This window comes from Coloeus monedula (genome assembly GCF_965178545.1).
Source record: "Coloeus monedula genome assembly, chromosome: Z".
Lineage (NCBI taxonomy): Eukaryota > Metazoa > Chordata > Aves > Passeriformes > Corvidae > Coloeus > Coloeus monedula.
In genome coordinates, this window is record NC_138822.1 from 10,351,059 (window position 1) to 10,366,207 (window position 15,149).

At 43.1% G+C, this 15,149-nt stretch overlaps 1 protein-coding gene across 2 annotated transcripts in view; it reads left to right on the top strand.

Annotated features, from left to right (window-relative positions):
• Positions 1-1,966: 1,966 nt before the first annotated feature.
• KCNN2 (potassium calcium-activated channel subfamily N member 2) overlaps positions 1,967-15,149 on the top strand; it is a gene marked incomplete at its 5' end in the record, with an annotated part of 69,225 nt that continues 56,042 nt past the window's right edge. For both annotated transcript variants that reach the window (XM_082300903.1, XM_082300904.1), the window contains 2 exons: positions 1,967-3,142; positions 3,324-3,419. In XM_082300903.1, coding sequence (XP_082157029.1) covers positions 1,967-3,142; positions 3,324-3,419 — 1,272 coding nt within the window. The remainder of the gene's footprint in view (positions 3,143-3,323; positions 3,420-15,149) is intronic.

Here is a 15,149-nt window from a genome sequence, read left to right on the forward strand (position 1 = left end):
CAGGACAGAGTCTTGGTGACTTCTAAATAAAACATGGAGATTTACGAATTTCTTAAAAGGCTTTTCAAGGTAAACTAGGTCATGAGGAATTTCTCTTCTTTAAAATGAAAGCTTAGGAGGAAGTACCTTTAAGCAAAATTAAGGACACAGCATGAATAGAAAAAGAATGATGAAACCTCACATATCTAATCTTTATAGTTCACAAAACATGTATTTTGAAAGCATGCTTCAGCATGACTTTTATTTACAGAACAGTAGAAGCCCAGGTCCCCAGGGATTTTAATTTTCAAAGATTCCCGAGATTCATGTGTGTTTCAAAACACAGGCGAGATGGGACCAGTGAGACAGAATTACAGCACCATGTTTTTTCAAAGAAAATGGAATATCTGAAGCTGTGTTAAACAGCCTGCTTGTTTTTAAAAATAAAAGCACCTTCTCTCTTGATCATTGGTGTTCAGGGAAACTAGTGTGATATTGAGCATCCAGATACACTTTAGTGTAACTTAAAAACTGAAGTATTTTATCATTCATCATGCAATGAAGCGTGTATTTTTATTCAAAACTTGGTGTAAGATGAATTTTTATTTATCACAAAGGATTATGATGCTGTGTATCATATATATGCCTACTTATGAGTGCATTTACAAAATAACATGCTATGTAAACATACTCAAATTTTAGTCTGTCTCTAAATAATTTATCTAAGTTGCAAACCAGGATATTTACTACATTAGTGAGGGTTGTTTCATTGTGTGGGTGACATGTGTGCTTGCTTTAAAAGGTACATCTTGAATGGGAGTTAACTATTTTAAATTTTATAACAGAGCATATTTTAAAATTTTTTTAATGACAGTGCCTCACTCATCTTTCTAAACTACAACTCATCTAAGGGTTTCAAAGGAAATTGAATGTCACGGGAGACACAGAAATTACAAGAACGCAGGCTTTTATCTTAGAAAGGCTTGGTGGATTTTGTCCTTAACATTGCTGAGACATTAAAGATGTAAGGAAATCTTCCAGGCTATCAAATATTGACTGGGGGAAAAAAAATAATAAAGGAAGGAACACCCCTCTTATAGTCTTGCCTAGTTGACAGGAATGACATAGCTGTAACAAGGTAAATCACTTTTCATTTTCATCATTCTTTCCTTAAGGAATCTTCCTTTAAATAAATGCAGAAAGGAGAATTTACCTGGTGCAGACATTGCTCTGCCTAATGGAGCTGCCAGAGTTGATTACTCAGTGGGGGCTTGGGAGGCAAAGAAAAGGGAAAAGGCAAAATGGTAGCAGACAACCGGCTTCAGGACTGTGCCGGCAGTGCATGACAGGGAACCGGAGCCGGAGTGGAACTACTCATTGACACCGGTCCCGTTTCACGGCACAGCTCCTGCCGAGCCGGCGGAGCGGCTCTCCAGCCCCGAGCCACCCCCGGCTGCCGCCGGCCTCACACCCCGGCTGCGCCTCTCCGTCCTCCGTCTGAGGGAAGAAGGAGCAGCCGGCAGAAGCCGTGCGTGCCCCCACCCGTCCTCCGTGACAGGCCCGGCATGTGCCGGGGAGGGCTCCCCGCTCCCCGCCGCCGCCGCGGCCCCTTCCAGCTCCCTGCGGCCCGGGGCGGCGGGACGGGAGCGAGCCCGACGCTGTGTTTTGCAGGGCGGAGGCGGCGGCGCTGCTGGACAGCTCCGGAGCGGCGCCCATGTTCCGGAGACGGCGCAGATGTGAGTGGGGAGCCGGGGAGAGCCGCCGGGGAGAGCCGCGGCGGAGCCCCTTCGCCGACAGGCGGGGGCGATCCCGGGAGCGAGCGCGCTCCCCGCCCCCGGGAAGCCCCGGGTTTCCGCGGCGCGGGCGGGGCGGGCGGGGGGCGAGGGCAGCCCTCACCTGCGGGGGGCGGGGGGCGGGATCCCCGCGGGCGGCGGCCCCGCGCCCCCCCCGCTGACGGCGCGGCCGGTCCGCCCCGGCAGGTGACGTGATGCCCGTTGTTTTGGTGCGCCCGACCAATCGCACGCGGCGGCTGGATTCTACGGGAGCCGGGATGGGCCCGTCGTGGCGGCAGCAGGACGCTCCCCTGCCGACCGTCACGCATTGCGCAGGGTGCACCACCGCCCGGTCCTCCTGCGGCTTTAACGGCCCCGGCATGGACCCGCCGCGCCACTTCCCGGCGGGCTTCGGCCCCGAGCAGCAGCAGCAGCAGCAGCAGCAGCAGCAGCAACAACAACAGCAGCAGCAGCAGCAGCAGCAGCGCCCGCCGGCGCCGCCGCACTGCCAGCAGCACGGCCAGGACAAGCAGAGCCTCCTCCAGCAGCAGCAGCAGCAGAGCCCGTGCCTTCAGTGCAACAACTGCGCCTACTACGGGGCTGCTGCGGCAGCCGCGGGGGATAACCTGCCCCTGCTGCTCCGCGCCTCCTCGCCGCTTTCGGGCGCCTTTCGGACGCACTCCTCGCCGCTGTCTTCCGCCGCCTCCTCCCGGCACGGCAGCCAGCTGAACGTCAGCGAGTTCACCCCGTCCAGCCATGCTGGCGCGTCCAGGCAGCCTCACCAATATTCCCAGTACCACCAGTGCCATAGCCTGCAGCAGCAGCAGGCAGCCAGCCCCAGCAGCAGTGTCAGCAGCAGCAGCACTCACCATCATCATCACCATCATCATCACCACCACCATCACCAGCAGCAGCAGCGCCGGGAGAGCAACCCCTTCACCGAAATAGCCATGAGCAGCTGCAGGTACAACGGCGGCGTCATGCGGCCGCTCAGCAACCTGAGCTCGTCCCGCAGGAACCTGCACGACCTAGACTCCGAGTCGCAGCCGCTCCAGGCGCCGCTCGCCAGCCCCGCCGCCGCTGCCGGCTCTGCCCCCGCCGCCGGCAGCCCCACCGCCCCGGAGATCGTGGTCTCCAAGCCCGAACACAACAACTCCAACAACCTGGCGCTCTACAGCTCCTCCGGACCCGGCCCCGCCACGGGCAGCAGCAACAACGGCGGGGGCAAGTCCAGCAAGAAGAAGAACCAGAACATCGGCTACAAGTTGGGACACCGCCGGGCTCTCTTCGAGAAGCGCAAGCGCCTCAGCGACTACGCGCTCATCTTCGGCATGTTCGGCATCGTCGTCATGGTCATCGAGACGGAACTCTCCTGGGGCGCCTACACCAAGGTACCAGCTCGGGCGGCAGCCGGTCCCGCCGCCCGCGGCCCCCCGCCCCGTCCCCGTCCCGCGGTGTCCCCACTGTCCGGTGGCGCGGTGCCGCCGGCCGCCTGCTCGGGCCGGGGTGGTGGTGGGGAGGAGCAGCCCCCCGCATGGGTCTCTGAGGAACGGTGCTGTCTTTTTCTTGCAGGAGTCTCTGTATTCCCTCGCTCTGAAATGCCTTATTAGCCTCTCCACGATTATCCTGCTCGGGCTCATCATCGTGTACCATGCAAGAGAAATCCAGGTAACGTTTCCTTCAGTGGGTCAGGGAGAATTGCTGGCTTGGGTAGGGGTGCGAGGCGGTTTGTCCGGGGGAGCAGTGGTGGTAAGTACTGGGCACGTCCTGCTGCTTCAGAAAGCAGACGTGGTCTCTGCAAGCCTGCCGAAGTTGGTGAATGGACCGCAGCCCTGGAGACGGGCACCATAAAACGGGCAGAGAGGAGCCAGGAACCTCTGCCTGCTGGGGAATTCTGCCTGCTAGGGACTGTCGCCTGCAGTTATGCTATAGGATTGCTTAGCCCCGAGGTTATAACATGCTTTCTAGGTGATGTGCCTGTCATCTCCTGTAGCAGCTGTACAGCAATAGTCTTTTATTTCCCAATGACTAAATTTCATGCTATGCGTTTTCTCTTGACGGCAAGGTTAATGGTCTTCACTGTGCAAGGTATGTAATCTTCACCGTGCTGTCTCAGATAGGAGTATACTCTAGGAGAGTGCTTAGGAGGAGGGGGAAGATTCGTGCTTGACTTTTTTATTTAATGCTGCACAGCATCTAGGAATGTGACCCGAGAAAAGTGTCAGGAAGGATAGGGCTAAAGGTACGAGGAACATAATGGTCAAAACTATAGAATAAATCTCACAGATACTGTCACAGGTTCTGTCCAAGTGACTTAGGTCCTAATTTCAGTTGTAATTTTTTTGAATAAGAAATTAAAATGTAGCATTTCAGCTCAGCTGAAGTTTTGAAGGGAAAAATACCTTACTCATAGATATAGTGCTTTTGCTTTTTCAGATTAGAGACTGCTTGAGCTGAAGACTGAAATGTCAGATTTCAAGTGCAATGAAGACTTTTCCACTGGTACCAGTCAGTTAAATAAATAATTTTTAAAAAATGAAGAATTGTATAGTATATTGCTTCTGTGCAAATGAAAGCTGTAGTTTCAACATGAAATGGTACATAGTCTCCTACTTAGGGTAGTGTTAGAGAAGTACTGTGTTGCTGAAGACTTTATGGCAAATTGAATCCTGTTGTACAGTCTTTGCACATGCAAAACTTCTTTTCCTGGCTCAGAACCCGGTTTCTCTGCTTGAATGTCAAGGATATTGAAAGCCGTTTAATGGTATTGTATTGAGTAAACAAGTGCTCTGGAGAGAGAGCAAATTTATAAGCTATGGGAGTACTGATGAACAGGTTTCTTTATCAGTATAAAAATAAATAAGTAGCACTCCTGCAGCGTGGGAGACTTCTCTGGTGTATCTTCCCACAAATGTTTTTTTCAGGCATGAAAAGCAAAGCTGAAAACAAGCCCTCTCTAAATGTTTAAAATACTCTATGCATTTTCCAGAAACTTTAAATGGAAAGTTTTATGAAAGTTAAATAACTGTAGGTCTGTGCAGGTCCCCAGCTTATACTAAATAGTTACTCCAAGATTCGATTGTTTGTTGGGTTTTTTCAGGTAAAGAGTTAGAAATTTTCATTTTCCTGGGAATCAGATGGATGAGGAAAAAAAAAAAATTAAGAAATTGTCATTCCATTTTGGTTGTTTTAAAGAACGTCCTCATATTTGCAACTACTTTTAAGGAGTTATGCAATCATATGACTTAGTCACGGTTAATGTAGTTTTCAGTGCTGCCTTACAGTGCAGAACACAAGTATACCTGCCTGTAAAACAGCAGTACCCCATGTTTTAGAATGAGAGACACTAGAAACTGCAGTAGTCATGACAGTGCCTGGAGGAGATGCAGCTTCAAGGGGTTCTGTCATTCACATCAAAAATGAAAAGTTCTCCATTTCAAGGAGTTTGTTAGAAGGGCGAAGTACCCTCCGTAGCTATTAGATATCAGCTTACTTTTGAATTTAAGCATAGTATGTTTTTCTCCACACACTTGACTTTTAAAAACTAGGATGATGACAATGCAGGGCAAAGGCTATGTCAATTCTACAATCATAAAATTTATGTTGCACTAGACACCTGAAAAAAAAAAAGTACCTTTAAAATCCTTTGGCTTAGTGGTGTACATAGTGTTCTCCAGGCAAAGGAAAATAATAATGTAATGTTTTTTAAATAACCTTTAAAGCTGCCTGCTTTCTGAAGGTAGACATGTCTTTAATTCAAGCAAATGTTCTGCTCTGTGCAGGAGACTGAATAAGGTCTGTAGAACAGAGGCCACAGATGCTTGGTTGTTTCCTGGAAGACTTTTTGCACCAGCTGTATGTCAGTCCTCCTGATCCCATTGGAACATTCCTTTCTGATTATTATCTGAAACATACTTAAATATTTGTTATAGTGCAAATAAGCAGGAAGTCACTGAGAGAGGGGAATTTGTTCCATAGAGCAGAAGAAGGTGGCTGTATTCAGCTTGTGGCTGTGGTGTCTTTCATAGTCTGGTGGGAGAAAACCAGCCAAAGCATAGGTAGATTTTTCTACAAAGCATGAGGCAAAAAAATGCTGGGAAATAAGGAACTGACAGTCTAGTAATTATTACTGATTGTAGGATGAATATGGAGAAACTCGCGGTGACCTAAAATGCTGGCAAGTGGCAGTTAGCTTTTTTGTTCTTTTCATTAGTCTTTGACCTTGATTTATTGGTAGGAAGATCAAACAACCATGCTGCAAGGATGTCCATGGGTCAGTGCCTAGCAGCATAGCAGGTGGCTTTAGTCTTCCTATTGAAATGACATTGCTTGTATGTTTTGTTTTGAAAACAGTCAGTTAAACCAGTCTCTAGAGTTTGCCTGCCCCAGACTTGCTGCTTTTTTTAAGGCAGTTGGAAGGGAAGTTTATAAAGGTTTGCCAAGATTCTTCCCAAGCCGAGAAGTGATACGTAAGAAGCAACGTAAGGCGACTGAGTTCTCTTTTCGTCTTTCCCCGGGGTCTGACCGTGGTGGATGTGCGGTGGGGGAGCTGGAGCACCTCGGGTGCGGCTGGGGCGGTGTAGCGGCCGCCTGTTCAGCACCGCAGACAGCTCCGCGCGGAGCGCCTGGTCCGGGCGGCGCATCCCGCCGGGCGCATCCCGCCGGGCACATCCCACCGGGCACATCCCGCCGGGCACATCCCGCCGGGCACATCCCACCGGGCACATCCCGCCGGGCACATCCCACCAGGCTCATCCCACCGGGCACATCCCGCCGGGCGCATCCCGCCGGGCACATCCCACCGGGCACATCCCACCGGGCACATCCCGCCAGGCTCATCCCGCCGGGCGCATCCCACCGGGCACATCCCACCGGGCACATCCCGCCAGGCTCATCCCGCCGGGCGCATCCCGCCAGGCTCATCCCGCCGGGCGCATCCCGCCAGGCTCATCCCGCCGGGCACATCCCACCAGGCGCATCCCGCCGGGCACATCCCGCCGGGCCCATCCCGCCGGGCGCATCCTGCCGGGCGCGGTGTCAGCCTCGCCGTGGAAACCTGCTGCCTGCACGGCTTTGTCTGGGGCTTCCCAGGAGCTTGCACAGAGCTCTGCATCTGGCAGACCAAAGTCTCCAGACGGGTGGTAACTGCGGTAACTAGACAAGGCTAACTCTAGGGATGCTGAGTAGTCTTGTGAGGTACTGGAAATGTTTAAATATTTTCAACAAATAAGTTTTCAGTGATGGCACTGTGTTATTCTGTATAACTCTAGGAATGAAAATGTGAGCTGTTATGAATTTTAATAAATGTGAGTTAGTGTTAAGAATACATTGAAAGTCAGTTGAAAACAGTTGGGTTCAAATGTTAATTCATAGATTACATTATCATTTCTAGAAAAGAGGATAAGAATTGTGAGCAAGTTTGCTTCACATCCTTCCCCTTTCTAGAAAAAAAAATCCTGCTGGACAACAGTAACAGAGTTGGAGTTGAGAATAGTGATAAACCCAAAATGTGTGTTCACTTTTTGTTCCACTTTTGTCATGCCTATAATTCTCTTAAAAACATTACGCTTGGGAGATAATGAAATATGCATCGCTCTCTCTCCAGGCCTGTGTTTTTCTTGATTCAGTTCTTCGGAACAAGTGCTTTGTGTTTGAAAGATCAATGGGAAAAATGTAATTCATCATTATCCTGGACTAGAACAGGTATTTTCTCTGACTGTTACTCCAGTTGAGAGTTTGAAGAGGTGAAGGAGGGAAGAGCTAAAAAGACAACATTATCCAATTACCATAATATTTTTTGATATATTAATTATCCACTTCATGCATAAACAGTTTGTTACTTAATACTATTTTACATAATTAAAGCAGAGGCAGCGTGTGACATAATTAAAATTGTATTCCTTAGAACTTACTGTTCCATTCCACATTTCTCTAGTGGAATTTGATCCATAAATAAAACAGAATTTAAGAAAGTTTAGGGTGGCAATTTATATTGCAAACCCGCAGTTTTTCTACTTCTATTTAAAAATTGAGCTCTCTGCCTATCTCTAGTACTGTTGGAGATAGAAATGCTTTCTAACTATGCACACCTGAACTTCTACTAGCACTTGCTTGTATTACTAAGAGCAAAAGGTTTGAAATCAAAATTGTGTGAGACTACCAGTCGGAGATCTTTAATAGCTATAGCCCAGTATTTCCAGAGAGATGGTGGTCAGTGGAAGAATATATCCACTGGAACACTTCTTTAATGCTGGACTGCTTAGTGTATCCCTTCTGTAAATAAACATACTGCCTGTCCTGAATAATAGTAACCTGAGTATTGCTAACCTGTGCTGTCCCGGACAGCATCTGAGCCTCCCTGAGACAGATGCTGTCACTCATGCAGAAACATGAAAGGTATTGGTATTTGTTAAAGCAAATAGAAATCTTTCGTGTGTATATGTGTGTGCATCAGCTGAGGTTTCTAACCACGTTTAAAATGTATTGCTAGGTCATACTTTGATAGAACACCCATGGAAAGGCTTGCAAACTCCGAGGTTAAGGTTAAGCCATTGCTTTCACAGCAGAGCCTCCCAGGGCTACAGGGAAAATCCACTGTCAGTCCCTAGATGGTTCTGAAGTGATGGGAAAATAACATGCTACTGATAGATTTAGAGTGAAATATTTTCAGTCTTCATTAGCTTTCTATGAAGTTACCACAGCTGAGAGCCCGAATGTCTTGCTGAAGAATCAAGAATCTTCTTTTCCCTGTGCCTGAAAGCTTGAAAAAATGGAACAAGCAGTATCAGGTAACAGAAATAAATGGTAGTAAATACGTAATACCTGTTTATTGTGCAAATACATCCCATAATGCATGATGGTAATAAACACAGTTTATGGGAGTTTCATTATCTTACTAGCATCAGTGGAAACTTTTGTGGTAAAAAATTTGTGCTTGTGAACAGTTAAGCCCCCTTACGGTTTCTTGTCATAAGAAGTAATGCTTATTCTACAGTCTAACTTACTTATTTTTTATTTGTTATTTATTTGTTTCTGTCCATGTTATCATTTTGCCTTTACTGGAGTGGTACATGTGCCTTCCCTTGTCTTGCTGGCAACCTTTTGACTTTGTGTGGTGTCTGGCTTGTCTTTGCTTAGGTGTATTGATGCATCAGGGATTGCTCACACAGCCTGTAAATCTTCTGCTGAAGAAATGAATGAGTTAGACTAAGAGCACAGAGAGCAAGTCTGATGAAAAACTGGTGCAAATCAAGAAGTAGACTTAGAGTGTTACTTAGCCTGATCTGAAGTCTCTTGAGAACCAGTCTTTTTTTTCTACTTATTCTAATAGATTTTGAGTCAGGCAACAAAAAAAAATCATTGTGTGGCAGTTGACCAAAGATACAGTAATTTCATGTGCAGATTCAAAAATTCCCCTCTACCAATTAAGTTCAATACACATTTCACATCTGTAATGAGCAGCAGAAAATCACATAGGAATCCAAGGACACTGTATTTGACAAATTAACACCATATCTGTCAAGTTAACACTTTAGAGTATTTTCATGAAAATACTTGGTTTCAGTTCTGTTCAGTACATTTTTGGTAGTTTACATGTACAGATCCTGTTGATGTAGGAAACACTGTGGGTGCCCACTGTCTCTGAAATGCAGCACTGCAATGCATATGGCATGGAAGGCAGGCTCGAAAATCCTTTAATGGTGGTCAGCCTTGGAAGGGGCAATAAAGTTAATCATACATTATGCCTGTATTTCCAACAGGCTTCATTAGATCCTAGGAGGAGGTGGTACCTGGTGGTCAGTACAGTGAGTGATTGGTCCGGCCATAGCTAGGATTATCTATTTATATCTGGCGTTGTTCTGAGCGTTTTTTAATGAGGCTGTTAGAAGTTTATCAAAATACAGCAGTGCATTATGAGGTGTGAGAAGGTACGTCATTGCCCCTGTTGGAGGAGAGAGAGCATAGAGAACATTTGTAACCAGAGATCAGATTCTGGATTTGTATAAATTGTGTATCTTAGCTGAAATGAACAGATATTGTTGTCTGCAGTATTAGAGGCATTCTGCATGCCCATCCTAATGTGAAACTATTGGACATGTGAGATCATTCAGCTGTGGGACCTTCAGGTTAGGAAATTCTATCAGGTACTTGACTGTAGCTCTTTTTTGCCTGACTAAGTGAAAGTGTGCCGACACTGACAAGTGTACATTAGTGCTTTTTTGGTTTTGGTTCTAGTTTGTATGTGATCTACTAAATGTAGTATCTTGGGCTTTGAGTTTGATTTGAATGTATTGGACATCTGTTTTGAGAGAAGATCAGAACAAGAATGGCTGCTGTTTAGGACTTTGGAGAATTAAAATGTTCCCTTTCAATCAGCTGTTTTCACCCTTGATGATGAAAGTTGTCACCTTGCCGTACTGAAGGATAAAGTACTGCTTTGAGCCTGTGAAGCTCCTTTTAAGATTACCACTAAGAGAAGAGGCTGTAATTGGTCTTGTAATTAGCCTTCAGGTAAGCTGGGAATATTGGTCACTGTAAAAGATTTCGTTTATGAGCTGAGAATAAACTATAAAGTATTCAGGAATTTTGTGAGGAAGTTTTCACAGCTGTGTTCTACTGAAATGAGAAAAGTTGCATATCATGATGACACACAAACACAAATAGAATTTTTTTTTTCATGCTTTTTTAAATTTAATAATATAAAATACATTACATTGAAAAACGTGAATGGAAAAACTTCTGTTCAATAAATGTGATATGAGAAATACACAGTGAAATATTTGAGGATCAGATTCTTAACACATAATGAGTGCTCTAAATTGAAGTGCTCTAAAGATTCAATTACTTTAGGTACTCACAAATATAGATCCTTTAGTGTGATTATTCTTCGTAGAGAAATATCATGATGTATTCTAGATTCAGTTGTGTAAATTGACCTTGTACCATTACTTTAATGAAAGACACATTAAGAAATTTCTTCATGTGTCTATCAAAAGATCAGAAGAGACTATCATGAGAACATGCTTTACAGCCAAGAAATAATTCTTTTGTAAAGGCAGCAGTCAAACATGAACATTTTATACTTTAAGCTGGTGTGTCTGAACCCAAGGTTTTGCAAACAAAAGTGTTCAGTTAATATCGTGCATAAATATTTTCATAATTGCAGAGTATCACACATTTGTTAGTTACTGATTCATTTACTTCTTCCTTCTTGAACAGTCCCTGCAATTGTTCCCTTCATCTGTGTGAAAACCGTCCTTAATAAGCATAGGTTTTACTGACATTTTTTAAATGGGTGTGAATATTATATATTTCATGAAGGAGTGAGAGGAATGAGTTCTGACAAGCAATGTTTGCATCTTCTAAGGTGATTCCTTATCTCTTTCATTTTGTTGGAGACAGACCGATCTTTTGTAATTAAATTCCTTTTAAGGAAATTCTAAACCTTTTTGTGACAGATGGAAATGCTCCTGTGTGTTCCATATAAAGTAAAGCAAAAGGGTAAGCCTCAAATAACTTTATATTTTAAAGTCCTGCTCTTAGTCTTTTCAAGGGTAATGTGCTCTGGGTTTGTTTTTTTTTCCTCTACAGAAACAAATTAAAACAAAATCTTGTGATGAAGTAGCAGCTTCTAAACTTCCATGCATACTAATACTATACAGTTATCTTGATGTATAGGGGAGAGCTGATTCTGTGTTACTTGACTGACCAACAGAACTGTTTATGGAATTCTAATTGAATACAATCACAAAGTTACTGAAAGCTGCAGGAGCCATAAGGGTCAAAAAATAGAGAGTTAAGAGGCTGTATAGGTGTAGCTCTTAAATGTAATTCATCTTGCAAAATCCCTGTTTGTAAAAGAGTATATTTGAAATTAAAAATAATTGAGAAGTAAATATATGTGGGCTGATATCCACAGATTTTATTTTCACCTGTGGATAAAGAGCTTCCTGAGCTTTCTTATCTGTATTCTGCAAAAAATAATGTTCCTTGTAGTATTTCAGAGTGTAACTGTGTGTCTTCCATAAACAGTTATGCATCAGTTCTGTGGTTCAATGAGTAGGTGTAAGATAGCCTGAAAAGAAGGAAAAGCTTTTATAACAAGTATTTGTATTGTATAAAAGTATTGTATTAGAAAAGGCAATTACCTGGACAAGTCCTCACATATTTTCTGTCACTTAAAGGATGTTTTTACAAAAGGAAACATTGAGACTAAGAGTTCAAGTGCTGTGGACGTAATCTGGGGATGGCTTCCTAGCAAGATGTGAAGCTCAGGCTTGCCTATCTTGTGGTCTTATGCTTAGATCAGTCATTTGTTATGTAAATAAGACACTGTAATTGCCATCCATCTATGCCTATAATTTTCAAGAATTATATGCCTACTTTAGCAGGTGTCCCAAAAACTGCAATGTAAAATGAATGCAGTGGTCCACAGTATGTTCTAATGAGATACTATTCTTTATGAAGCATTTTATTGCTATTAAAATAGTTTATTCCATCTTTCGTAGCTCTGCAAGTTCTGTAGCATTACTACAGGTATACCCAGTCATTCACACCTGCCCTATAACTGACCTCTTATGGTAGTGTCTTTCTCTAGAGTAATCCATTAGGAAGCAATGCTTTGTCTTCAGTCACTTAACAAAATAAAGATTCATTCTAGTCGGTGATCAGTATTTCTTGTTTTGTGACGGTTTGTTACACTTCTAAGAATATGATCTGTTGCAGCCAGAGAACAAGGCATGTCTTTAATTAAAAATAAAAATGGCACAGTAACTTTGATTCAGTATGCACCATAGCATCCATAACATCCACATACATAAGAAATCTGAATTCCTTCTGGTACCTGCAGGAAGGCTGAATGTCCAGGTGTGGCTTGACATACAAAATAAATTACCTCCTACCTAAACAAATAGCAAAAATTACTAGAAATAATGATCCTGAGCATTCACTGATAACATTTAAGTTTAAAGATGTTTTCATCAAAATTTTTCTCACTGCATTAGTTATTAGTTAGCATTTTTACATACAGTATTAGTTAGCATTTTTACACCAGTCATGTGCAATTGAGCAGTGTTTTGACTTCAGAAGAGGGTCTGTATTTGTGAATATCTAAATTAGTGGGATCTTTAGAGCAATTCAGTTTAGACCATCCTTATTATGTGTTAACGATTTGATCCTCAACACCTTTGTTATCATTAAAATATTTTCTCAGGAAGACTTGAAAGCTCTTGAACAGAAACTGATTTATGAATAAGCTAAGGTTCTCTTAACCCACTTCCCCTTGGCTATTTCTCTGCAGTAGCAATAAAATTCAGTTTTGACCATGCAGCAACTATAGCCAGATTATAGCAGGTTCCTTTTTTGTAAATTCCTCTGTAGTATACTGCCCATGAGTTTTTCTTGGGCTCTACATAAGGAGTTGGCTGGTATAGCAGAAATCCTCATCCATCCAAATTCAAGTATAACTGAAAAGGTACCCTATGGCAGCTGCTACAGAACATGATCCTTATCTGAATTGTGTCATGGGTAAAGTGGCTTCACACTAAGACCACGTCATTCTTTTGCCCTTATTCAGGATTAGACTTCATGGTAAAAGCGAATAATTTGCATTCTGTTGCAATTTTTGCAGTATGATAGTTTAGAATAATTAAAACTCAATGTGTTAAGATAGACAAGTGCTAGACCTGATGTATTGCCAGTTCAGTTTCAGTATAGTTTTAAGACAGTTTAATAGCACAATGTTTAAAGTAGGTATTGAGATAAGACTACCCATGGCCAGTCTGATTTTCAGATTTGGTTGTCAGATAGGAAGGTGTTTGGTCCTCTTTATGTGCAGCTGTATATGAACAGCAACAGAATGGGATGCAGTGGAGTCAGATGAGAAACTTAACAGTGTGGCTGTCAGCGGACAGGCCATTCTTCTCTCCCACCATTTGGCACTTGGAAGGAAAAGAGGGGACAGGGGGTTTTTTTATATGCAGCCTGCAATCAGAGACGTCAGCTCATCCAAAATTATGAATTCTTGCATTTCACCTGTCCCTTTAGTATGTATGTTGTGGCTGATAACATCCTATATTAACTGCTGGACATCAGAATTTTTGCTGCTGTGGTATGTCCCATTGAGCATAATGGTTGTGAAAAGAAAGCTTTCTGAAACACTTCTAATGGCAATTTTATGTTTAAATTGTGGACAATAAGGGGGTTGACTGCAGTCAATGCAAACATGTTTCATGTATTTGGTTTCCAGAGATGTTAAAAAAACACCAGTTGCTTTGAGGACAGAGCATCTTCTACCTGAGATCTGCTGTAGAGCAGACAGATTTGATGAAGCTGTAACATTCAAAAAATTATTGGGCAGCAAAAAGAACTTCATGTACTAAGACATATGCTGAGATGATTTTTTTTTCCTGAGGAAGCATGTGCACTCATGATTAGTATTGATCAAGTAAAACGGTATTTTACCTATTAAGAAATACAGGTACCTGTAAAAAAACTCATGCCTATGTTTATTTAACCTGATGTTAATAACTGCGCTACTTAAAGATATTTTAAGTTGATCTTTGAAGCAGTTTGAAGACTTTATCAGCTATATGGTTTAGCCAGAAGCCCACTTTAGACCTTCTTGAGTAAAAGGTACTAAGGACATACCTTCTTTATTGGTGCCCCCTCAAAATTTTACTTGCCAGGATGAGTTACAGAGACATTTGAATAGAACCAAATGCCTCTAAACACTTGGAATTAGTGCATGACTATGTTTATTAGGATTTTTAAATATACAAGTACTTCTAACTCCATTCTGCTTTTCCTTCTGCACAATATACTTCCACTTATTTTAGTAGTCATGCTTTAGGACAATACTTGGATTTTTTATTTCTATTTTTGGAGTTGATTTGGACATACACTTGAATGAAATTCTGGGTTAAACAGAAATTCTGGGTTAAGACAGTAAAAAAACTTACAGGGACTTCATGATTCCTTTAGTGCTGATGTGTACTCATTCATTTTCATTTAAATAAAAATTTAATCCATTTAAAAAAAACACAAACATTCAAACTTTCTCACATACTTGAAGTATTTATGTAGTAAGTAAATGCTAGAGGAGGAACTGAGAAGACAGATTCTTGTGTATATGACGTGTTGGTACCCATCATTTCCTAAAAACAAGTTCCTAAGTTTAGAGTCACTGTTGTACTCCTTTGGCAGAATGAATAAGATAGCTCGTCTTATTTAGCCTCAGATTCAGTGTTTCTTCCTTTAACTTCTGTCTCCACTGAAAATATATTGCCAATTTCTTCAGAAAATATATCCTTTTTTTTAATTGGTTCCAGTTTTCCTAGTAGTAATGAAGCTGATCATCCCTGAAGAGAGTGAGGCTTCTCTCACAGTGGCAGATGGCAG